Source organism: Osmerus eperlanus, unplaced genomic scaffold, assembly GCF_963692335.1.
Source record: "Osmerus eperlanus unplaced genomic scaffold, fOsmEpe2.1 SCAFFOLD_172, whole genome shotgun sequence".
In the NCBI taxonomy this organism is placed as follows: domain Eukaryota; kingdom Metazoa; phylum Chordata; class Actinopteri; order Osmeriformes; family Osmeridae; genus Osmerus; species Osmerus eperlanus.
Window position 1 is genome coordinate 7,338 of NW_026911590.1, and position 25,610 is coordinate 32,947.

The 25,610-nt window shown below is 48.0% G+C and overlaps 2 protein-coding genes and 1 pseudogene across 2 annotated transcripts; 2 read left to right on the forward strand and 1 right to left on the reverse strand.

Moving 5' to 3' along the window:
• The first annotated feature begins 3,348 nt into the window (after positions 1-3,348).
• LOC134016299 (growth factor receptor-bound protein 2-B-like) lies at positions 3,349-8,203 on the forward strand. The gene is made up of 7 exons (XM_062455691.1): positions 3,349-3,450; positions 4,080-4,158; positions 5,196-5,287; positions 6,270-6,389; positions 6,850-6,940; positions 7,266-7,625; positions 7,988-8,203. The coding sequence occupies exons 2-7, from the start codon at positions 4,081-4,083 to the stop codon at positions 8,174-8,176; spliced, it is 930 nt and encodes a 309-aa protein (XP_062311675.1). The 5' UTR covers positions 3,349-3,450; position 4,080; the 3' UTR covers positions 8,177-8,203.
• Positions 8,204-8,857: 654 nt separating this feature from the next.
• LOC134016298 (protein FAM83F-like) lies at positions 8,858-14,035 on the forward strand. Its single transcript, XM_062455689.1, has 5 exons — positions 8,858-9,575; positions 12,264-12,431; positions 12,622-12,743; positions 12,885-13,579; positions 14,016-14,035. The coding sequence occupies exons 1-5, from the start codon at positions 9,039-9,041 to the stop codon at positions 14,033-14,035; spliced, it is 1,542 nt and encodes a 513-aa protein (XP_062311673.1). The 5' UTR covers positions 8,858-9,038.
• Positions 14,036-15,550: 1,515 nt separating this feature from the next.
• LOC134016301 (cytohesin-2-like) lies at positions 15,551-24,441 on the reverse strand (annotated as a pseudogene).
• Positions 24,442-25,610: the final 1,169 nt, after the last annotated feature.

The window sequence follows — 25,610 nt, forward strand, 5'->3', positions numbered from 1 at the left end:
ATCGAGCAATCCCTCTCACATCATATCTCCCACAAACACAAGTAGACACACAAAAAGACACACACACACACACACTAGCAGATATATAAACTATTTGTCCCTTAAACCCTGCTTGTTTCCCTAGCTTGAGTCACACACACACACACACAAACATGCAGATGCACACACGCGCAGATAAACAGATGAAACGCAGTAGCAGTCTAACGTATGCTAATATAGGCAGTTCTCATTGGACAGCAGCGTTCAAAAGGTCACCTTGGTACTGCTTAATCAGTGTGTGTGTGTGTGTGTTTGTTTTGTGCACGTGTGTGTCTTTCCAAGTTTACTCATGGGTTAGTGAACTTTCTTAACTGTTATTTTTTCGGGGGTCCACGTTTTTCTTTTTACCCACAATCCAGTGCTTCTGTATGGTTGGCTTGACTGTTGCATGATGCGTTCCTCGCCAGGGTAACCGATGTCAAGGTGTGTCAGAAGCCCACTGTCATAGCAACACCAGGCCGGAGAGGGCCAGGATGCAGGGATAGAGGGATGGAAGAGAAGAAGAGAGGAAGAGGAGAATAGAGGGAATGAGAGAGAGAGAAGGGGGGAGAGGGGGGAGAGAAGGGAGATGAGGTTAAGTAGATCAATAGATTAGTTAAGTAGTTAATCAATCAATCCGCTGATTTCTCTGAAAAACATGAATAGATGATAAATATGATTAAATAAAAAAATTAGTTCAGATTATAACTGCCCACACTGCTTTTTACTGTTTCTCTATAACTCCTACTTTATGTCAAGGTATCAGTCCGAGATGTGATAGATGGGTGTGTGAGTGTGTGAGTGTGTGCGTGTGTGCGTGTGTGAGTGTGTGAGTGATGGATAGGCTCCTGTCGACTGGGAGATGACCCACTTCATTCACCAGAGGATGAGAGAGAGAGAGAGAAAGGGAGACACAGGTATGCATCTTCTTCAATATACAGTCTCTCCCTCTCCCTCCCCCTCCCTCTCCCCCCTCCCTCCCTCTCTCTCCCCGCCTCCCTCCCCCCCTCCCTCCATCTCCCCCCCTCCCTCCCTCTCTCTCTCTCTCTTTGCTTGACGACAACGTCGTGATCACACTTCACCATCACAAATACTCATCAGCACATTCCACTCACTGCAGACTGAACACACACACACACACAACTCTCTCTCTCTCCATCTCTCACGCACACACACTTCTCTCTCTTTCTCTCTCGCACACACAACTCTCTCTCTCTCACACACACACACACACACACACACACACACACACACACACACACACACACACACACACACACACCAAGTAAACACTTACACACACTGCTTATAGCATTGTTGTGTGCTAACACTGTAAGTATGCCTTCTAATTGTGTGTAAATGCTAGGTCACATGGTGTGTGTTGAGATTGTCCATCACCATTTGATGTTAACCTGGGGGTCTTTGGGACACACACACACCTGTGCTTCTCCTGACTGAAGCAAAACACTAACAAGCAGGTACCTACATCGTACTGGAAGTGTCGCCTTGGCAACTGCCATCGAGTAGCGAGCAACATCCCTATCAAAGTTTAATTCCCTCCAGCCCCCCCCCCCACCCCAACCTACCCAACCCAACCCTCCCCCAAACACACACACACTCCCTCCCTCCTCTTCCAGGTGAGTTGGGATGACTGCCAAGCCACCAGTGTCCCAGGAAGACCATATCTGGTGTGTGAGTGTGTGTGTGTGTGTGTGTGTGTGTGTGTGTGTGTGTGTGTGTGTGTGTGTGTGTAGGTTCCTGGTGTGTCCAACAGCTGATCTGATTCATAAATGATTAGACCACAAAACGGTTTCATAACAGTCGACAGGATGACAAGTCAGGTATACTGCCCCCCTGTGGCTGAAACAAGCAACAACAACCACATACCATGAGCTCCTTCAGGAAAGATAATTTGTGGTGGTATTATTATGTATTATATGATTGGGATGAATCCACAAATGTAAATGCTTCAGTTAATGTGGTGTTGGTTCACATGGTTTCTAGATGATTCTGCAGAGTGATTAGATGCATTAATAATGCAAATAAAAAATTAATTAAGGCCAAAATTAACTATCACAAAAACCCTGTCACTGGCCCTGCCACAAAGCTGTCAGCTAACATCTATTCACTAAATCATATCATCAGAACACTGGGAAGTGTGAATGAGTAATAGTCATGGAAAATTACTGGATTATAAGAACAGACTGATTGCCATAAAAGGAGGGACTCTCTCACTCTTACTGCATGTATTGAATGTTTTTGCCAATAAAAGCCTTTAAAACGTTTGAATTGTCTATCATTGTTTTCAAGTACACCACAGAAACATGTGGAAAATAAAAGGTAAGGCTGTAAACTTTGTAAAACACAAAATATGTCACTTCTAATACTTCTAGCCATGACTGTACACAACCACATTCAAGCACACACAACCCCCCCCCCCCCCCCCCGACACACAACCACACCAACCAGAAGGCTTGTGAAACCACAATGTGTACACCGAAGCTGACTGTGTACACATTTCACAATATAGGGCTCCACAAAAAACTTCCTCTCTGCTGAACTATTTTAAATAGGTTTCCGTAATCAGCAACGAAGAACCGTCACTTTATGCTGCATGCTTGATTAAAGCATCCTTCATCTCTCTCTCTCATGATTCTATCTTTTCTTTCACTTTACATCATACCATTCTTTCTCTCTCTCATCCCAATTTTCTTTCCCTCTCATCCCAATTTTCTTTCCCTCGCGCAATTTCTCTTAGTAGACATGCGTTTTGCATTTCATCTCCTCTCAACCAAACATACTGCAGCATTTCATGGCCTCTCTCTCTACTAAACATACTTCCTCTTTTTCCCTCACCAGTTAAACTGTAATTCAGCAGTTTCATAACTGCAGTCTTAATGGCTCAACTCTTAGAGCACAAAACTGCGTGCGGCAGTGTAACTGAATAAAACAGAATGTTTATTTGGCTAAAATCACTGAATTACTGTCAGAGCTGTTCACTTGTGATCCCTGATTATACTTATTACATGCAGTACTTGTACGTCGCTTTGGATCAAAACGATTGATAAACGAATCAAATGTTTAACTGAATGGTATTCCACTTTCTGAGTTACTGTACTTCCTTTCAAGAAGTAGATCAACTGATGCATGTAGGTATATGTGTGTGTGTGTGTGTTTCAGTATGCTAGCCCAGGCACGGGTTTGTATTTCTGCTCGTGTGTGTGTTCATGTGTCTGTATTTGCATGTGTGTGTGTGTGTGTGTGTACCTCTACCCACATTTGCATGAGTAGCTGACGTTCGACCAAACAGGGTGACAACAGAGATCTGTTTTGCGCAAGTGCAACAGCAGCTTCACATCCTGACAGATGAAACAAGGTTTTGGTCGTCCGTGGAGAGATCGTGTGGGTGTGCAGACTGTTGGCGTCTAATAGGTAGGTGAGACATCGTCTTTGGGGGTGAAGTTAGTTTGAGAGGTGGCTTACGTGTTTTACTCTTTATAAATGTTTTGAGTTTATCGTTTAACAAAGGATGTTGTAACACTCGCAACAGGCTGGAAGTGCTACTGTACTGCTCTCTCTCTCTCTTTACACTTACATTTAGTCATTTATCAGACGCTCTTATCCAGAGCGACTTACAGTAAGTACAGGGATATTCCCCCGAGGCAAGTAGGGTGAAGTGCCTTGCCCAAGGACACAACGTCATTTGGCACGGCCGGGAATCGAACTGGCAACCTTCAGATTAATAGCCTGATTCCCCAACTGCTCAGCCACCTGACTCCCATACTTTATTTATCTTTCTTTTTCTCCTCCCTTTGTACTTCCATCCCTCACTATGTAATTTCCCCCCTTTTTTTCATCCTTCCATCCACCTTTACTCACTTCTATCACGTCTCCTCCACCCATGCCTCCTCCACCCAACTCCCCTGTCTCTCTCTCCCTGACTCGCCCTTTTCTCCCTACCTCTCTCTATTTCTACCCCCCATTCCTCTCTCTCTCCCTCCCACCTCTCTCTCCCCCACCTCTCTCTTTCGCTACCTCCACCTCTCTCCCTTCCACTCTAGAATGGAGGCTGTTGGGAAGTTTGAATACGCAGCCACGGCCGACGAAGAGCTGAGCTTCAAAAAGGGAGATCAGTTGAGGGTAACGTTCAACACACTCTCCTAGTACACACACACACACACACCGATACTACACACACACACACACACACACCGATACTACACACACACACCGATACTACACACACACACCGATACTACACACACACACACCGATACTACACACCCACACACCGATACTACACACACCCACACACCGATACTACACACACCGATACTACACACACACACACCGATACTACACACACACACACCGATACTACACACACACACACCGATACTACACACACACACACCGATACTACACACACACACACACCGATACTACACACACAAACAACCTATTGTCTGATAACATCGTTATAGTTCCAGACTTTTCATTCTTTTGTAAATAATTTGTTATTGTCTAGATGACTTCCCACTAGCAAGCAACTTACTGTAGGCCACATGCTACATTTCCTAATAGGAGCAATGCTACTGTATCCTAGTGTTGCTATATTTTCTAACTGTATCATACTACACTAAAGTGAAGAAATTCTGTTCCCAGGGTCCTATGTTAACCAGCTCTGCATAGCCCATGATGGGAACCTGAAAAAGATACCTCTGTATTTGTTTAGTTTATATATGACATGGACTATTGTGGAAACTTGTCAAAGGGGTTTAGTGTTCCCCAGTGGCTATTGAGGCCACATGGCTCTCAATAGCATGAGAATACCAATAACCCTAACCATTGGTTTTGCTGTTAGGCATTTTTAAGCCTTAGTTCCATTAAAAACTAGGTAACATTTATGAAATGTCTCAAGACGAAACAGGTCAAATTTGACCCCAAGACAATATAGCCATGCTACATTTGACTGAATCATGCTAACAACATCATGCTACAGAAACTGAAGGACAATGCTAACTTAACTCATGTTAATTGTATCATCCTAACAGTATGGTGCTAACTGTTTGACAATGCTAACTTAACTCATGCTAATTGTATCATGCTAACAGTATGGCGCTAACTGTCCGTGGTGCCATTGTAACGGCCTCATGCTAGCCTGTCTCATCCTGCAGATACTGGGAACCACTGATGAGTGGTTCAAAGCTGAGATGTGCGGAAGAGAGGGCTTCGTACCCATGAACTACATAGACATACATCTTCCAAGGTACTGTAAATATGACATCATCCCCAACTTCCTCTACGGAAACCCTTATCTCCCCCATTCTAAACCAACTTCCCCTTCCCTCTCCCCTTCCCTCTCCCCCTCCCTCTCCCTCTCCCCCTCCCCCACCCTCTCCCCCTCCTCCTCCCTCTCCCCCTCCGCCTCCCCCTCCATTTCTCTCTCTCCCATTTCAACCCCCTGTCCTCTGTTTCTATTCTGGTCCTCCACTCCTCTCCTTCTCCCTTCCCTGCCTTCGTTCCCTCCACCCTCTCCTCCCTCCACCCTCTCTCTCCCTCCACCCTCTCCTCCCTCCACCCTCTCCTCCCTCCACCCTCTCTCTCCCTCTACCCTCTCCTCCCTCCACCCTCTCCTCCCTCCACCCTCTCTCTCCCTCCACCCTCTCTCTCCCTCCACCCTCTCCTCCCTCCACCCTCTCTCTCCCTGCACCCTCTCCTCCCTCTACCCTCTCCTCCCTCCACCCTCTCCTCCCTCCACCCTCTCTCTCCCTCCAACCTCTCTCTCCCTCCACCCTCTCCTCCCTCCACCCTCTCTCTCCCTGCACCCTCTCCTCCCTCTACCCTCTCCTCCCTCCACCCTCTCTCTCCCTGCACCCTCTCCTCCCTCTACCCTCTCCTCCCTCCACCCTCTCCTCCCTCCACCCTCTCCTCCCTCCACCCTCTCTCTCCCTGCACCCTCTCCTCCCTCTACCCTCTCCTCCCTCCACCCTCTCCTCCCTCCACCCTCTCTCTCCCTGCACCCTCTCCTCCCTCTACCCTCTCCTCCCTCCACCCTCTCCTCCCTCCACCCTCTCCTCCCTCCACCCTCTCTCTCCCTGCACCCTCTCCTCCCTCTACCCTCTCCTCCCTCCACCCTCTCCTCCCTCCACCCTCTCTCTCCCTGCACCCTCTCCTCCCTCTACCCTCTCCTCCCTCCACCCTCTCCTCCCTCCACCCTCTCCTCCCTCCACCCTCTCCTCCCTCCCCAGCTGGTACCAGGAGAACGCCAGCCGGGCGGAGGCCCAGGACAGCCTGATGGCCAAACCTCTGGGCTCCTTCCTCATCAGGGGCAGCCAGAGCACTCCGGGAGACTTCTCCATCTCTGTCAGGTGTGTGTGTGCGTGTGTGTGCGTGCGTGTGCGTGTGTGTGTCAGGATATATGCGCATAAAATCGGCAAGAAAACCCATGAAACTATCCCACACCACCTTACTCTTTCCTGCCCCTCCTTCTGTCTCTCTAACCTCCGTCTTCCTTTTCTTCCCTCTCTTCTCTCTCTCTAACCTCCCTCTTCCTCTCCTTCCCTATCTCTAACCTCCCTCTCCTTCCCTCTCTCTTTCCTGCCTCTCCCTCTGTCTCTCTTCTCTCTCTCTCTATAACCTCCCTCTCCTTCCCTCTTTCCTGCCTCTCCCTCTGTCTCTCTTCTCTCTCTCTAACCTCCCTCTCTCTTCTCTCTCTCTAACCTCCCTCTCCTTTCCTCTCTCTCTTTCCTGCCCCTCCCTCTGTCTCTCTACCTCGTCTTGTCTCTCCCCGTCTCTCTCCTCTCTCCACCCTCTCCCTTCATATCTCAGACACGAGGCTGATGTTCAGCACTTTAAGGTGAAGATGGACAGCAGGGGGCAGTATTACGTCTGGACTGACAAGTTCCCCTCGCTGAATAAGGTCAGTGTTCGGTTCACTTGGGAGTTTTTGTCATTGGTATTGTATTCTCACAGTTAGGTCTCTGTTCCTTGCTAATTGCAAGTTATTATAATGCACTGTTATTGTTAATGGTGGTGGTATATTGAATTGCCTCTGGTTCAACCAATTTGGTTCAATCAGTCAGTTTAACAAGGTGTCATTTCCTCCCGCTTGTCTACCTGACTCCACAGCAGATTCTAATCTCACTGTCCATCCGTCTAAACTTTGTATCTGTTTCACGTAAATGTGAGTTGTGCTTAAACACTCTGAATAAAAGTTTGGTTTCTTTCCGTGTGATTTAAACCAGCTGGTGGAGTTCTACAAGAAGAACTCCGTCTCGAAGACAAGCAGGATCTGGCTCCTGGAAATGGAACCACACCACCAAAGGGCCGCATCGCAGAGTCTACCCCCAATACCTAACCTGCGCCCAGCCCAAACTCTAGCCCCAATACCTAACCTGCGCCCAGCCCAAACTCTAGCCCCAATACCTAACCTGCGCCCAGCCCAAACTCTAGCCCCAATACCTAACCTGCGCCCAGCCCAAACTCTAGCCCCAATACCTAACCTGCGTCCAGCCCAAACTCTACCCCCAATACCTAACCTGTGCCCAGCCCAAACTCCAGCCCCAGCACCCTACCACCCCCCTGATCCACTCCCACCCCCACAGGTAGGGAGTGAGTAGTGTATATGTGTGTGTTTGTGTGTGGTGCGTGAGTGTGAAACGTGTGTGTGTATCGTGTGTGCGTGTCCTCACCTACACCTGTGTGTATCATGTATGTGTTTGGTGTGTTTGTATTGTGTGTGTGTGTGTGTGTGTGTGTGTATATCGTATTGTATCCTGTGTGTATCGAGTGTGTGTATCGTACCGTGTGTGTGTGTACAGTGTGTGTGTGCACCGTGAGTGTGTGTACCGTGTGTGTACAGTGTGTACAGTGTGTGTGTACCATGTGTGTGTGTGTACCATGTGTGTACCGTGTGTGTGTGTGTGTGTATCGTACGTGTGTCCTCACCTCCACCTGTGTGTTCCAGCCCATGCCGTCGTCCCCCTCGGAGCAGGTGAAGGCTCTGTACAACTTTGTCGCTGAGGAGAGGGACGAGCTGGACTTCAGCGCCGGTGACATCATCGAGGTCCTGGAGCGCTCCGACGTGTCCTGGTGGACCGGGAAGCTCCGTGGACGCACCGGCCTCTTCCCCTCCAACTACACCACGCCTGTGTGAGGGAGGACAGTGTTGTGTGTGTGTGTGGGGGGGGGGGGGGGGGGGGCGGGGGTGCACGTGTGTGTGTGACAAAAGAGTGCTTTTTGGTTTGATATATTTTTCTTTTCTTTTCTAGTCAATCTCTTCTTTGAAATGTTATAGGATCGGTTGTGGGGAGGATATACTGGGGGGATTTAATTTTATTTCAGACACATAGGTCCACGACTAACGCATGCAGTTGTGGTCAGATGATACTGTGGTCAGTTCTAAGCTCAAAGTCACACTCTTACTGGTAACTCTGTCATGTTGTGAACCATTTTTAATACAAAATAGCCTATAATCTATATACTGTATCGTTTAAGGTATTGTAGACAACATTGTTGTAAAGTGAGGATTCCAGAAAATCATTTGTAACATCTTACATGAGATACATTTCTCAGTTTAGGCTACATGTAGCCTACAAGTACAGTACTTCTTTGCCAAATAAAAAATATTTTGTGTAGCCTGAGTCGCCGTCACCTACTCATAAAGGAAGACGTTTCTTTTTGCTTGTAACACGTATAGAATCTCAGAAACTTCGCCTGACTTGTCTAAGCTTGTCCCGCTTTAGTTTGAAAACCATGGAATTTTCCAGGAAAGCCGTGGCAACACAATTACCTTCGTCACCAGCACATACACAGCAACACAGAAGTTAAGCCAACTTTCCGTCACCTCAAGGTGTTTCTGATCCGACACGGACCCGCCTCTTATGAAAGGTAGAACACAGTTCTTCCTTTTACTTATGCTTATCAGTATACCTGTAACCAGCGTCACACAGTCTGGAGGTGACTGGGAAGTCAGACTTCGGGCTTCTAACGCGGCAGTGAGGTTGGACCTGACAGCCATGGCCGAGTCCCAGATTGTGTGCATGGAGGACGGCCAAATTAGCGCAAATGTTTCCGAGGACATACCAGCGTTCTACTACAGCGAGATACAGCGAGCAGCAGTCGAGGAACTTCTGAAGAACGGCGACGGCGCTTTCAAAACACGACTGAAAGAGGACAAAGCCGTAGATTTCCTCTCAGCCCGTGAAATCAAAACGTTACGGGAGATGTTCAAAGCATACGAGATGGCAACGGTGGAGACGTCAGAGGCTGAGGAAAAGGCAAAGGCAGAGGCAGAGGCAGAGGCAAAGGCAAAAGCAAAGGCAGAAGCCAAGCCAGAGTCTTCAAACACAAACGATGCCAAGGCGGATTCCGGTGTCCATTCCACGTATTGGCCGCAGCTCTCGGACACAGAGGTACCGCCGCTGGACATTGGTTGGCCCAACAGCGGTTTCTTCAGAGGAGTCACGCGCGTGACAGTTCACACCCACCCACCCAAAGACAACGGACCTCACATTAAAGAAGTAGTCCGCCGACTCATCCAGGAAGCAAACAAGGTTATTCACTTGTATATAGCCTTTATGGATGTTACACTTATATGTAGCCTACTAGAAATGGGCCTACTTTGAGTTTTGCCGAGTGTGTAACCTACAAGTTTTACTTGAACATTTTTTAAGTTTCACTTTAAAATCTTAAACGACCTAGAGCTAGAAAATAAAACGTACACACTCGCGCAAAAGCACGCACACGTAATACAACTAAACAATGTGACAAGGTTCTAATGTGTGTGTGTGTGTGTGTGTGTGTGTGTGTGCGCGCGCGCGCGTGTCCATGATTGGACCTGGCTGTGAAGGAGTTTCTCAGGGAAGTCCCCCCCCCCCACACACACACACGCAACACACCCCTGCTGGTCACCATAGCGATGTCACAACGTGGCCTGCCTGTTTGAGTGGCCCTCAGCAGCACATACACACTCATGCCTTACCCAGTCTCCTGCTGTGTGACTCACCCATTAGAGTTCTGTGGTGTTTGATCTGAGCCCAAGGTCAGTGCATCTCCTGCACAAAGTGTACAGTATGATATTTATTAAAGCTGACTTGTACACACTCTATTTAACTCCCCCACCCTTCCACATCACCTGCAAATGGAGCATAATAACCGTTAAAACAATAACTATGTTTTTGAATAACTTATTCATGAAAGGTTCAAGTTTCAAGGTTCAACTGTTATCTTATAGAAAACAAAGCCCTTTAGTGCAGCATGCTTGCGTGTATACACTTCATGATGGACGGACACGTTTGACAGTTCTCTGATTTAAACAGCAGCAGGGTATTTTCCCTTACGAGCAAACCTGTTTGTTAAGTACTTACTGGAGCAGTGTCTGTTTGTGTGTGCGTGTGTGCGTGTGTGTGTGTGTGTGTGTGTGCGTGTGTGTGTGTGCATTCCTCAGTAGTTAGTTGTTCTGGTGAAGTTCTGGTGAACTCTTATCGCTCTGGATAAGAGTGAAGTTGAGTGAAGTTCTGGTGAACTCTTATCGCTCTGGATAAGAGCGTCTGCTAAATGACTAAATGAAGTAGCACGCACATCATCACCATCATCACGACACAGCTGCTGTGTGCTACTCTTAACACGATCGTTGCAGAAACAATGAATAGTTTCTCTATTGTGTGTGTGTGGCAAGATAAGACAACAGGCTTAGTTAGACGTTGACCTCTCCAGGTTAGTGACCTAGCCTTAGAAGATGTTGGTGTTACAGCGTATAGTGTAAAGTATATAGGACAGTAAATATACAGTGTAATCTTTTACATTTAGTCATTTAGAAACTTACAATAAATAAGGTGAAGTGCCTTGCCCGTCTACGCGACGTCAATCGAACCGGCAACCTTCTGATTGATAGCCTGATTCCCTAACCGCTCAGCCATCTGACCCCCTAATCATCATTAATAATTAATAGTAATCATTAGAGGATTTATAGCCAGTTACACTGAACACAAAACACTTCAATTAGTAGAAGAAAAAAGTAAAGAAAATTATTGGCAAAAAAAAACATTGATAAAAGTGGCACAACAGTTTGTTTGTTGGCAGGCACAAGGGATCACCACAGAGCATGTGCAGAATGAGTTACAAAGCTCTGTCTCTGATTGGAGCAATCTTCCCCCAGGTCTCCCTGTGGAATTCATGCTGTGGAATAACATGAACTCATGTGCATGTCTTGGCGAAGGAGAAAGTAGGCAAAAGGACTGTCACTGCTGGAATGTGTGTGTGTGTGTTTGTTTTGTGTGTGTGTTTTACCAGTGTGTGTGACTGGCAACATTATACATTTGTAGTTAGTTCAGAGAGACAGCAAGCACAGTCAGCACATACTAAGAGAACCACTTCACACACAAACCGCCTCAGAAGCGTCCTGGTCACACATGTTCTGGGAATGTCTCCAGAACGCCATCTAACAGGTGTGTTGACTGTCAGGTGACACACTGGAAACTATGTCATGTAGGGAAGCCTTGAACCAATGAGAAGTGCTTTAAATGGCTTTAGCTCAGCGGTAGAGCACGTATACATTTAGCTTCTAAACTAACCCTCAGCATGTACGTTTTTACGAAATACATAGTTAATAGTAGATTTTTTTAAAATAGTTATAGATGTATAGTATTGTTGGCTGCTGATAGTAAGAGAAAGGTGGATTTTTCTCCTAACTGTCAAGTGACAAACCTGACCTACAGTTTATCACTCTTCATTGCCAGGAAGGAATCTCCATCTCTCTGTGGTACAGGGAGTGGTAGCTAAGCGACAAAGAAAGAGAAACCAAAGGAGAACCGGTATTAGGAGATTTTTTGGAAAGGTTAAATGCAGGGAAGTTTTAGAAACTCATCAGGTTTTTTAGTTTTTTTTTTTTCGTGGCTGGATTTCTCTCTGCTTTGTCAGGCTCAGTCAGATCACAGTTAGCGAGGGAGCGTGTGTGTGATTGTGTGTGTGCGTGCGTCCATGTTTACGTCAGCTTGTAAACCTGTACACCACCCAGGGTGTTGAACGTCCTGATGGATTAGCTTCGCCCCTTAGTGCAGACCGGAGGTGGTGTCAGAGCTCGAGCTGTATCATCGGTTAAAACAGGAAAATAACACGTTGTGAAAAAATCCACTGTCTGTCACTGTTGTTGAGGCATTGTTGTCAATAAAGCTTCAAATGTAGGATTGAACCTCTCAACCATGCGGCGTTGCTAATGAAGTGATATTTGCCCTCCTGTCCAGGTGGTGGCGATAGTGATGGACCTGCTGACAGACATCCAGATCCTGCAGGACATCCTGGACGCCGCCTCCAAGCGTTCCGTCTCCGTCTACATCCTATTGGACGGCCGCGGCGTGCCTCACTTCCTGGACATGTGCAGTAGACTCCAGCTGAAACAGCAGCACCTCCAGGTAGGGGATCAGTGTGTGTGTGTGTGTGAGTCTTTTTTTTTGTGTTGTGGTGTTTTTGAAGCTGTGCTGTTTTGTGACGAAGTGTTTTAGTATATCTATGATATGTATCTATGTGTGTATCTGTGTGTGTTTGTGTGTGTGTGTGTGTGTGTGCGTGTGTGTGTGTGTGTGCGTGTGTGTGTGTGTGCAGAGTCTCCGTGTGCGTTCTCTACAGGGGACAGGGTTTGGACTGTCCTTTGGAAGGCTACCTGGCTCCATGTGCTGTAAATACATGCTGGTGGACGGAGACAAGGTCATGTTTGGGTCATACAGGTGAGGGCATTGTGTGTGTGTGCGTGCGTGTGTGCGTGTGTGTGTGTGCGAAACGAGTGAGAGGAAGAGGAAACGTGTGTGTGTGTCTTTGCGAGAGCGTATGCGTGCGTGTGTCATCCCCTCCCTCTCTCCGCGTCCCAGCTTCTCCTGGGCGTCCTCCCGCATGGACCGCAACATGATCACCGTGATGAGCGGCCAGGCGGTCGACGTGTTCGACCGCGACTTCCGCGAGCTCTACGCCGTCTCCGACCCTCTGGACCTCTACAGGGAGTTCCACATCCGGCCGGGCCCCGGCGCTGCCACCCTGGCGCGGGCGCGGGCCGAGACCAAACGCCCGCCGCTACCCGCAACCACCTCCCGCTTCCAGGTCTCCCTCGGAGATTCCCGGATGGCGGACTTGAAGGTCCCCGCCCACAAGTACCACAACCCCAAATATGCGCTGGTGTTCGGGGACATGCCGGGTCAGAAGACGCTCTCCCTGGCCGACCTGCCGGGCTTCGGGGAGGTCACGGGGGCGGGGAGTTCCCTGGGGGGCGGGGGGGCGGAGGCGGAGGCGGCGGAGGGGAGCGGGGGGCAGCTGGACAGGCTGTCTCCTCTGCCATCGGACGACCGGAAGGTCGGGGGGTCGAAGAAGAGTTTCAGTTCGCTGAGAGGCAAGCTCTTCAGGGGCAGGGCGTCCAGTAAGAACTCTGTGGAGGGGAGTGGGGAGTCGGAGATGGAGGACAGCTTTGAGGTTGTGGTGAAGACGCCAGGGAAAGGGAAGAGTAAGAAGTTGTCAAAACAAGGAGCCAAGAGTGCCTCTCTACAGACCGTCAACAGCACGCACAACTCTGACGGTAAGTTGGGACGACTGTTCTGCTTGTTAGGAGTTACTGCTGTATGTGCTGCGTAGCTACTTCACACTTTGTTCCTTCTTTTTCAACTCTCTCTTTCTTGTTCTCTCTATTTCCAATCTATCCTTCTCTCTCTCTCTCTCTCTCTCTCTCTCTCTCTCTCTCTCTCTCTCCTCTTTCCCCAGGCGGGGGAAAAAAGCGGTCAAAGAAAGGATGTACACAGTCCTGAGCAAAGCTGATTGGCTGATGAGTCCGGTTGTTCCTGGTAATTGGGCCAAACCCTGAGAGGGCCCTGGCAGTACTGTATCACTCCACCAACGGCCTTCAACAACACCTGAAGAGGATACTGTGCAATACTGCTAATATCTTTATGAACCTGAAAATGTAATGTTTACAAATGAGCCTTAAACGTGTGTTTAAAGTGCCTTAATTGTGACAGGGGTAGACAACAGACCATAATTAAACTGACACATTAATATGGCACAAAAATATTGTGTATGTGAAGGAATTTAGTTATCCACATGAATGCAATGAATTTCTGGGGTCTTGTAAAAATATCTGTAATGTCTGTTCAGTCTACTGCGTGCATGACCTAGACAGGTCACGTTGTGCTAGGTTTACGTCATGAGGATTATATACTGTGATGTGACGAGAAGCTCTGATAAAAAAAAAAAAATGTTTTGAAAACTCTTTCCGGTGTCTTTTTTTATGGCACGTTCAAGGGAAGTCGTGGGTCATGGACATCGTGATTATTGTCATGGAAACGTACTGCTTTTGTGGGATGACTGTGCCCCCTGCTGGGAGAAGGTATATGACAGTTCAGGGTTTGACCTGAAATCCTGGTGCCTTTCTGTGTCAGAGGGTGGAGCAAGAGCATGCTACGAATATGTGACAAGCCACTTCCTCCCTTTCTCTCCCTTTCTGTCCCCCACTCTCACACTCCCTCCCCCTCTCTCTTTCTCTCTCCCTCCCTTCCCTCCCTCCCCTTCCATCTCACAGCATCTCCCCCATCTCACTCTGACATCCGTTAATTCCCCCGACCTCCCCCCCTCTTCCTGTCAATGGTGTGTTTCAGGTCCTCTCTCTCTCTACCCCATCCCCCTTTCTCTCTCTCTCTCTCTCTCTCTCTCTCTCTCTCTCTCTCTCTCTCTCTCTCTCTCTCTCTCTCTCTCTCTCTCTCTCTCTGTCTTTCTCTCTCTCTCTCTGTCTCTCACATTACCCCTCTCTCTTCTCACAGTGTGTACTGTACGCAACAGCCCCAGCAGTTCTCATGCCTCGAGGGGGAGGGGGGGTGGCCTTATAGAGAGGTACACAAGGCCTGGATGGGGGGGGTGACACACGAGGCCTGGAGGGGCTATGTGGTGTAAGGCAACACACAAACAGGAAGTCACATGCACACAGGAAGCAGGGGCCCAGCACGGCAGGACGGTGTTCTGAGGCGGAGCCTAGTGAGGGTTCATGCAGGCCGGTGTGTCTGACAGCCAGACAGGCGTGTGTAGAGGCACGTCTGTCTGGCTGTTTGGAGGTAGTGAGAACACATTTCGAGAGGTGGTCAAACTTGAAGGGTCGTTTCTTTGACGTCAGTGTCATTTGAAAACAATTGCATCTCTAAGGCTGTTAGTAACGAGGGGTTAAAGTGAGTTTAAAATGACTTGAAATTATGATATCTGCTCCTCGGCAGCTTCTGGGTTACCCGCCCCTCACACACACACACACACACACTCACACACACACTCACACACACACTCACACACACTCACACACACACGCAAGATAAGAGGAAGTGAGAGGATGCATTTGTTGCTGTGGGTGTTCAACTGGAAACTCAGGTGTCGTTTCTCATCACGGTGACAGCCATCATACATTCACACCACAACAATGGCCTCTGTTGCTGCAGTTCAATAATTTATTCATCAAAAACATAATGATAAATACCACAACCCAGCAACAAAAGACACAATACAGACAAAGAGGCTTTGATATAAAACACTTAGATTTAGCAGATATCTCAACAGTAAAATTTGCACAATATTTTCTCCACACACACGGATGCAACAAACAACCTGTCCAAGTCAACACTCGATTTCTATTCAAACAAATGTGCAGTTAAATGCACAGTTAAAGATTCAGTTCTGGTTTTACATGAGGGAAGTCCTCTGCTGACAAGCCTTTTTTTGCGGCCAGCCCAGAAGAGAAGTGACGGTGTCGGTTAAAGAGAAAATATCCTGTTTTCTGATCTTGAACACACACACATCACACTAACACACACATCACACTAACACACACACACATCACACACACACACACATCACACACACACACACATCACACTAACACACACATCACACTCAGACTAGAACTCATAGCCCTGGCCCGTTCTTCCTCTTTTCTGGTCCGGGCCACAGCCCAGATGACTACAGCGGTTTCCATAGTGGCAGTGAAGTGACAGTTTCAACAACCGTTTCAGATTCCAGCATTTGAACAGGTTCCATTTTGAACGCAGCCTTCTTGGCGTTGTGGTCAGGGTCTGGAGTTCAGGTTGAGTGGAGATTCAACCGTCCCAGAGGGACTCAGTGACTCTCTGTCTTCAATTCAGTTCAGGTCTCAGTGCCAGTTGTCACACACACACACACACCCTGTTTACCAGCTAGGCTCTCTCAGGTACACACACACTGACTCAGATTCAACTCTGCTCACTCATACAGAGTCAACTGACTCAGATTCAACTCTGCTCACTCATACAGAGTCAACTGACTCAGATTCAACTCTGCTCACTCATACGGAGTCAACTGACTCAGATTCATCTCTGCTCACTCATACAGAGTCAACTGACTCAGATTCAACTCTGCTCACCCATACAAAGTCAATTGACCCATGTTCATATCAACTGCCAGTCCACACAGTTTTCGACCAGGTTCCGACGAATCGGTAGTTCCAGAGAGGTGTTCCAGTAGGTGTAAACGATGTTTGTTCCCAGAGCTGCAGTACCGTGTGTGGTCTGCAGGGGGCTCTGTCCAGGGAGGGGGGGGCTCTCACTCCTGGGGTGCTTGGCTGATGACCTTCTTCTTGCGGAGGGACACCAGATCGTAGAAGGGGTCCTTGGTGATGCTGGCTCTGTTGGATAGAGGTATGTGTGGGTTGTTAGTGTGTGTGTGTGTGTGTGTGTGTGTAGAAGTGTGTGTGTGTGTGTAGAAGTATGTGTGTACGTGTGTATCAGTGTGTGCGTGTAAGTGTGTGCGTGTATATGTGTGTGTGTGTATAAGTATGTGTGTGTGTGTATACAGTAAGTGTGAGTGTGTGTGTATACAGTAAGTGTGAGTGTGTGTGTATAAGTGTGTGTGTGTGTGTGTATACAGTAAGTGTGTGAGTGTGTGTGTATAGGTGTGTGTGTGTGTGTGTGTGTGCTGACCGGATGGCCTCTATCCAGGAGTCTCTCTCCACAGCCGAGGCAGCACAGATGGAGTAGGACTGGTGCTTCCCCTGCACCACCCTGCCGTCTGTCTCTGTCTTACACGCCTTGATCTTCTGACCCCTGCTGTTGGGGTTGAACAGCTCCAGGCAGTACTAGACGAGACAGAGCACGTCGATTCATCCATCTACTGACAATCAATCCGTTCAACACACACAGACCAACACACATACCCAGACATACATTCAGACATACACACACACACACACAGAGACCAACACACATACCCAGACATACATTCAGACACACACACACACACGGACACACACACACACACAGACCAACACACATACCCAGACATACATTCAGACACACACACACACACGGACACACACACACACACAGACCAACACACATACCCAGACATACATTCAGACACACACACACACACGGACACACACACACACACAGACCAACACACATACCCAGACATACATTCAGACACACACACACACAGCGTGTGGTAGCTTACAGGTTTGCGTGGGCAGTGCATCTCTCTGACACACAGGTTCTCCAGAGGAATAATCCCCCTGGGCTCCTTGTCCTGGAGAGAGAAGAGGGATGGAGAGAGGAGGAGAGAGAGAGAGAGAGAGAGAGAGAGAGAGAGAGAGAGAGAGAGAGAGAGAGAGAGAGAGAGGGTTAGTCCAGAGGTCTGGTATAGGAGTACAACAGTAGATCAGGGAGAGAGAAAGGGGTCAACTCACTGTGGTGAACTCAAAGTAGTACAGGCAGTTATCTGTGAGGATAAACCACCTTCTCTTCCACGTCTTCACCCTGCCCCCTGAACATACACACACACACACACACCTCTATGAAGCCCATACAAACCTCCGATTCACAGGCCTTCATACACTATTCAGCACCAATGATAAAATTCCCTTTAACCTCCCCATGACCCCACCATCAGGAACTTTGCCTGTCCCCCCCCCCGACCCCTCTCGACCTCACCCTGGACCCCCCTAAACAGCCCCTGACCCCCCGACCCCTCTCGACCTCACCCTGGACCCCCCTAAACAGCCCCTGACCCCCCCCCGACCCCTCTCGACCTCACCCTGGACCCCCCTAAACAGCCCCTGACCCCCCGACCCCTCTCGACCTCACCCTGGACCCCCCTAAACAGCCCCTGACCCCCCGACCCCTCTCGACCTCACCCTGGACCCCCCTAAACAGCCCCTGACCCCCCGACCCCTCTCGACCTCACCCTGGACCCCCCTAAACAGCCCCTGACCCCCCCCGACCCCTCTCGACCTCACCCTGGACCCCCCTAAACAGCCCCTGTCCCCCCCCGACCCCTCTCGACCTCACTCCCCCTGACCCCCGGCAGACGGTGGCAGGCTGTGTTACCCAGCTTAAGCAGCCAGCCCTCCCTGTCGGGGTTGAAGAACGTGTGTGTGAGGTCGTTCCCATCATCCTCGGGGATCTTGAACGGCTCGTTCCTGATGCTGTCGTACAGATTCTATTGGACGGGGGGGAAATGATATCACTGCTTATTTTTCGGAGAACGTGGGAGGATGCCCAGATTATTTTTCATCAAACTCACTTCTTTAAAACATACTGCCATCATGCATGTGATGAGTTTCCATGACAACCAAAATCCCCTACTTCCACATCGTGGAAATCCCATCGTGGATTTAAATCATAATTATTTCCACCCAATAACTTGAATATGCCTTCTATGCGTGTGTAAATACAATTGTGACAAGTCACATTACAATAGCTCTAAGTCACGTGACATGGTGCCAGGTCTGTTATTGCGCGGCCCTTCCTGGTCACGTGACCTGAAGCGTGGCGTGTGATTGGGCGGCGGGACTCACTGTGAGCAGCTCATTGGGCAGGTCTCCTCCGTTGTTGATGCCTCTGTTCATGGAGATGAAGCGCTCCAGGGTGGTCTTGTCCTTCACGTTGGGGTTGTGGAGGCTGGTGTTCAGCATGATGATGGCGAACGACAGGATGTAGCAGGTGTCTGGGACACACACACACAGACACACACACAGACACACACATACACACACACAGACACACACACACACACACAGACACACACACACAGACACACACAGACACACACATACACACACACACACAGACACACACACACATACACACACAGACACACACAGACACACACACAGACACACACATCACAGCAGAGCTGGCTGAAATCAGATCTATGTGTACTGTATCACAAGAACACATAGATCACACACAGACACACACCACCAAAGAACCAAGAAGCTGACACATGTCTTCCGTGTGTGTGTGTGTGTGTGTGTGTGTGTGTGTGTGTGTGTGTGTGTGTGTGTGTGTGTGTGTGTGTGTGTGTGTGTGACAGAGAGAGATAGAGATAGAGAGAGGTCTACCTGTGGACTGGAAGACGTCAGAGTTGCAGTGACAGTAGCGGGCAGCGAAGGCCTCCATCATACGGTCGATCTTCTGAGCCTCTCCAGGGAGACGGAAACTCCACAGGAACTGCCTGAGGCCCACACACACACACACACACACACACACACCGCACATGCAATAATTCAGACACACGCGCACACAAAAATCTAAGTTGTCCAATCAGTGATTAGATGTAATCAGTTATAGACAAGACCGCCATTCATAGATACAGTACATGAGTTACTACGTGTGTCTGTGTCTGTGTGTGTGTGTGCGTGTATGTGTGTGCGTGTGTCTGTGTGTATGTGTGTGTGCGTGTCTGTGTGTGTGTGTGTGTGTGTGCGTGTCTGTGTGTGTGCGTGTCTGTGTGTGTGTGTGTGTGTGTGTGTGTGCGTGTCTGTGTGTGTGTGTGTGTGTGTGCGTGTCTGTGTGTGTGTGTGTGTGTGTGTGCGTGTGTGTGTGTGTGTGTGCGTGTGCGTGTCTGTGTCTGTGTGTGTGTGTGTGTGCGTGTCTGTGTGTGTGTGTGTGTGTGTGTGTGTGTGTGCGTGCGTGTGTGTGTGTGCGTGTGCGTGTGTGTGTGTGTGTGCGTGTCTGTGTGTGTGTGTGTGTACTAGGTTCTGGGTAATTAGCAGCAGCTGAAGCTGTGTGATGAGGAGGGCAGCAGCTTACCGCAGCGCCTGGACCAGGTTGAGGTCAGAAAACTCATGGAGATCCACGAAGGCCTTCAGGGTCTGGAGGTGTATCTCCTCTCTACACACACACACACACATCATTGTCATCGTCATCTTCCCTCTATTTCTCCTACCCCTCTCCGTCCTCCTCCACTTCATCCTTCACTTCTCCCTCATGCTCTTTTCCTCCTCTCCCTCTCTCTTGTCCTCCACCTCTTCTCCTCCTCTGCCTCCACCTCTCTCTACCCCCTCCTCCTCTGCCTCCACCTCTCTCTACCTCCTCCTCCACCTCCTCCTCCTCTGCCTCCACCTCTCTCTACCTGCTCCTCCTCTGCCTCCACCTCTCTCTACCTCCTCCTCCTCTGCCTCCACCTCTCTCTACCTCCTCCACCTCCTCCTCTGCCTCCACCTCTCTCTACCTGCTCCTCCTCTGCCTCCACCTCTCTCTACCTCCTCCTCCACCTCCTCCTCCTCTTCCTCCACCTCTCTCTACCTCCTCCACCTCCTCTTCCTCCTCCTCCTCCTCCACCTCCTCCTCCTCCACCTCCTCCTCCATCTCCTGCGTACCTGTCTCCCAGGAAGTCTCCGATGGCCGTCTTGTTAAGCCCGTCCTCCTTGTACAGGAACTCTGCTATTGGCTGAGGGCTCCACACCAACAGCTTGTTGTCTACCAGGTAATTTATACCCTGCACACAAAACACACCCATTATGCAAAGTGATGAACACACGCACACACACACACACAAACAAAACATCCAGAGCTACATCAATTACTAGACAACATTGTAGTTATATAAAAACTAATACAGCATGTGGTTACACTTCATTAGGGTTCAGTAGCTCAAGTTATTACACTAATTAAACTTGGGATGGGAGAGGTTGGGCTCTGTAGGAGTGAGTGGATGCTAACATTGATCTTGTTTTGGTTGCACAACCTTCAACTGCCCCTTACAACATCAGATTAGCGCTCACACACACACACACACACACACCTCACATCTCTCCCCCCATACTGTGCCTTCTTACACTTTTGTGATAATCTACATCGCTAACTCTTTGTGCTATTTATTGCAATGCTATTCCTACATATTCACAGTGTTTGACTATAGGTAGATGCATGGTACTTAATATTGGTCATTGTACGTCATTCTGTGTTTTTGGTTTGCGGCACAAAATTGTTAGTGGTGAAATAGACACACACATACACCGTACATTTTCAGTTGTGGCTCAAAAATGTGTGTTTTCCTTGTTTCATTATGATCTCATATTTCCTGAGCTAATTCTGGTAACAGCCCAATAAAGGAAGTCTGCTTACACGGTATGTGTGTGTGTGTATGTATGTGTGTATGTGTGTGTGCGTGTGTGTGTGCATGAGCAGACTTCCTGTATCAGGGCTGCCACCAGAATGAGCTCAGAATACCTTTGAAATCACAATTCCTTAAAACCTCTTTCTCTTCCTCTTTACACCAACACCGTAACCAGAGGAAAGAACAGGGTCCCAGTATGTGACACAGTGAGTGTGTGGTGTGTGTGTGTGTGTGTGGTGGGTGTATGTGTGTGTGTGTGTGTGTGTGTGTGTGTGGGGGGGGGGGGGGTTCCTGTCTGCTGTTCTGGTACCAGCTGTTCTGGTACCAGCTGTTCTGGTACCAGCTGAGCTCTATGGTTACTAGGTCAAGGCTTCATCTTCACCTCAAGCGAAGTAGGCCAAAACGTAGATGGTAAAAATAAACCCTTACAATATATGTATGTGTGTGTGTGTATGTATGAGTGTGTTTCTTTTTTGTGGTTTTCAAAGTCTATGGGTGAGAAGGTCATAGAACCCTGTTACTGAAAAAATGTTCTAAAATTGACATCCCGCGCCCCCTCGACACACACACTCACTGAAGGTCTTATTCAACCAGGATGTGTCATCCGTCCAGCTCTCTCTCTCTCTATCTATGTCTCTCTATCTATGTCTCTCTCCCTCTCTATTACTCCTTCTCTCTATCTATGTCTCTCTCTCACTATCTATATCTCTCTCTCCCTCTCCCTCTCTCTCTCCCTCTCTCTCTCTCTCTCTCACTCCCTCTCTCTCACTCCCTCTCTCTCACTCCCTCTCTCTCACTCCCTCTCTCTCTCTCCCTCTGTTTCTCTTCCCCTCTCTCTATCTATATCTCTCTGTCCCTCTCTCTTACTCCCTCTCTCTCTCCCTCTGTCTCTCTCTCCCCCTCTCTCTTTGTCTCTCTCTCCCCCCTCTCTCTCTCTCTCATTCTTTATTTCTCTGTTTCTCACCTTTTTAGGGTCCATGTTGAATCTTCTTCCCAGAGTTAAGCTGCTTCCCCCTCTCTAAGGTTTTACTGCAAGATACAACAAACCTCGTAAACAGGTAGATCGCTAACCTTGTAAACAAGCTGATACACCACAGCCTTGTAAACAAACAGATATATCAACAGGGGAGTCAGGTGGCTGAGCGGTTAGGGAGTCGTGCTAGTAATCTGAAGGTTACCAGTTCGATTCCCGGCTCTGCCAAATGACGTTGTGTCCTTGGGCAAGTCATTTCACCCTACTTTCACCTACTGTAAGTCGCTCTGGATAAGAGCGTCTGCTAAATGACTAAATGTAATGTAAATATCACAGCCTCGTAAACAATGATATCACTGCTTTGTTAATGAGCAACAAGGTAAACAAACATTTTGTAGACAGGGAATGAGGTATGAACATATAGATGAAAATATATGAGTAAGGACCAGGGCCGGCGTTTGCTACAGGCGAACTAGGCAGCCGCCTAGGGCGCCATGAAGAGGGGCGCCAAATTCCGAAGTGCGTCCATTAATTAACCGTCCTGCACCACCAGCAGAGGGCGCAGAGGCGGGTGGGGGGCGTCTCTCCAATGTGTGTGTGTGTGGTGTGTGTAGTGTTGTGTGTGTGTGTGTGTGTGTGGTGTGAGGCGACGCACCTTTCCTCAGTAGATTCAAAGGTCTTGTATTTCAGCCATGACGTTGTCTATATCCAGCTTCAGTCGCTAGCCATGACAGAGGTGAACATTGAGTCACTGAAAAATTCATACTGCAATGTGTGTGTTTGTGTCTTACTGTCTGTTTTGTGTCTTAATGTCAATGTTGTTGTATGGTTGTGTGCGTGTGTGTGTGTGTATATATGTGTTCACACATGCATGTGTGTGTGTGTTTGTGCACATGTGTGTGTGTGCACGTGCATGTGTCTGTGTACATGCATGTGTGTGCACGTGTGTGTGTGTGTGTGTCTACCTGGATTTCATCCAGAAGATCTTTCCGGTGCATTTTCATGCTCTCAATCTCCAGTCTCTCGTCTGCAGTGAAGTCTGAAGACACTGTCCACCCACCACAACAACAGCAGAGTGAAGTACAACTACAATTTTACAAGTCAAACTGTTCGTTAAGGTGCTGTCAGGAAAGATAAAGACAGAGGGTCACATAGAGGGAAGTAGAGGGAGGAGGGAAAAGAGGAAGAGGGAAGGAGAGAAACGGCAGCTGTTTTGGTTATGTTGGCCTGGTGTGGTTAGCTTAGCTACGGGTGTTTAGGTAACCTCCAAGTAGCACACGCCCTTTCTTCAACCAGCACACAACGAACGACCGAAGCATGTCTGAACGGACACTGAAACTGTCACCGTTAAACTGACGAATTTGATTGACTGGTTGATAATATCATGCTTGAGCAATACACACACGTACACGCACGCACACACACAGTTGTCACCACTCCTTAAGAAGCGATTTTATCTTTTCTTCAAACACCAGACAGTAGGTCAGCTTTGTTAAACTCACTTAATAAAAACATTGTTGCATCATTGCTAGTATTAATCCGTGTGCCCGTTTCATACTGTTAAAAAGAAATAGCTGATTGCCCTTTCGTTGAGTCATTAATTTTATAGTAGGCTAACTGAGGCAAACATTTATTATAAAATAAGCTAAAACTTACCCATTTGACACTCCGTAGGCATTGACAGCCGACAAAACGCGGAAATTGGAGAGCAGTTAATGATGTTAAATAAATACGACCACTATAACATTGGATTGTGGTAAGCCAGTAGACCGCTTTGAATTGTTTAAAGTCAGTTGTGATAAATCCGTCCGGTTGCAACAGCAGCTCCCTCGCATCTGGTCTTCTTGCGATGGTGGGTGTTGACACAATCAAAGTGTAGCCTTCCGTAAATGACCATCACTCACTCATTCTCTGTTTGCTTGACTCGCTGACAACCAGAGATGATGATCCGTAACTTTTAATGGATCTGCAGGTTTAAGTTGTCTGAGTCGAAGCATAACTAGGCTATCTTCACGCGTGGAGATGAAAATATACAGTAAACATATATTAGATGTATGTCTTCATTAACGGTTCTTAATTATATTTAGTTGTATGCTATGTCTGAATAGATTATACGTCACGCCGACTGAAGTCAGCGGACAAGGGTTTGTTACCTAAACTGCCATCTCGTGGGCATTTACACTACAGCAAAGTGTCAACCTTGAAAAACGTGACAAAATGACCTAACGTCTTTATGTGGACACATTTTGAGCCTGTATGTTGAATTTTTCTTATCAGTAAAATATAATGGGAGATGTAGATACACTTAAAGACCAAGAGAGAGAGAGAGAGAGAGAGAGAGAGAGAGAGAGAGAGAGAGAGGAGAGAGAAGGGGGGAGAGAGAGAGACAGAGAGAGAGACAGAGAGAGACAGAGAGAGAGAGAAGGGGAGAGAGAGAGAGAAGGAGAGAGAGAGAGAAGGGGAGAGAGAGAGAGAGAGAGGAAGGAGAGAGAGAGAGAGAGAGAAGGGGAGAGGTTTTGGTGTTTAGTTACTCTATAAAATATTAAATATTGTGAGATGTGCTCTATTGCATCACTGTGTTGTGGTAGATATATTAGCAATCTTCTTTACGTAATTACCTATTCTGAACTAGAGTGATGTTGTAATGCAAATTCATGTGTCTTACTCGGTAGAATAATTAGTGTACTGTCTGTGTTTGTGGTGTAAGTGTTGATAATATTCTGATACATACACTTGGCTTTTCAAAGAAAATATTTATCAAATTATGTATTTTGTTGTCTTCGTAAATAATGAAGTTATCAACTACCAGTCAAGTGCTTACAAAAGTAATGTTACGACTAATTAGACACACAGTGGACTAAGAGGAATGACCAGAGACTATATAGTTCATGCTGGGAGATCAGAGATCTCTTTAATTCTTGCAAGTAACAAACTTGATCAACTGGATGTGAGTACAAACATTGGCAGAAAGGGGAGGTGTGCCACATGTAAAGCTGCTGTCTTCTACATGGACCCCATAGATGGTATTACTGGCCTTGTCCACCACACCTCCACCTAAGTCTCCTGTGAGAGAGAGAGAGAGAGAGAGAGAGAGAGAGAGAGAGAGAGAGAGAGAGAGAGTGGGGAGAGAGAGAGAGAGACAGAGAGAGGGAGAGACAGAGGAGAGGGAGAGAGAGAGAGAGACAGAGAGAGGGAGAGACAGAAGAGAGAGAGAGAGAGAGAGAGAGAGAGA

What these genes read in the sequence shown, in the direction of transcription:
- LOC134016299 (XM_062455691.1), top strand. Translation starts at nt 4,081, where the DNA reads ATGGAGGCTGTTGGGAAGTTTGAATACGCAGCCACGGCCGACGAAGAG. An exon ending in ATAGACATACATCTTCCAAG is followed by an intron (nt 5,288 to 6,269) that starts GTACTGTAAATA and finishes CTCCCTCCCCAG; the next exon opens with CTGGTACCAGGAGAACGCCA. An exon ending in AGTTCCCCTCGCTGAATAAG is followed by an intron (nt 6,941 to 7,265) that starts GTCAGTGTTCGG and finishes GATTTAAACCAG; the next exon opens with CTGGTGGAGTTCTACAAGAA.
- LOC134016298 (XM_062455689.1), top strand. Translation starts at nt 9,039, where the DNA reads ATGGCCGAGTCCCAGATTGTGTGCATGGAGGACGGCCAAATTAGCGCA. An exon ending in TGAAACAGCAGCACCTCCAG is followed by an intron (nt 12,432 to 12,621) that starts GTAGGGGATCAG and finishes GTGTGTGTGCAG; the next exon opens with AGTCTCCGTGTGCGTTCTCT. An exon ending in GTCATGTTTGGGTCATACAG is followed by an intron (nt 12,744 to 12,884) that starts GTGAGGGCATTG and finishes TCCGCGTCCCAG; the next exon opens with CTTCTCCTGGGCGTCCTCCC.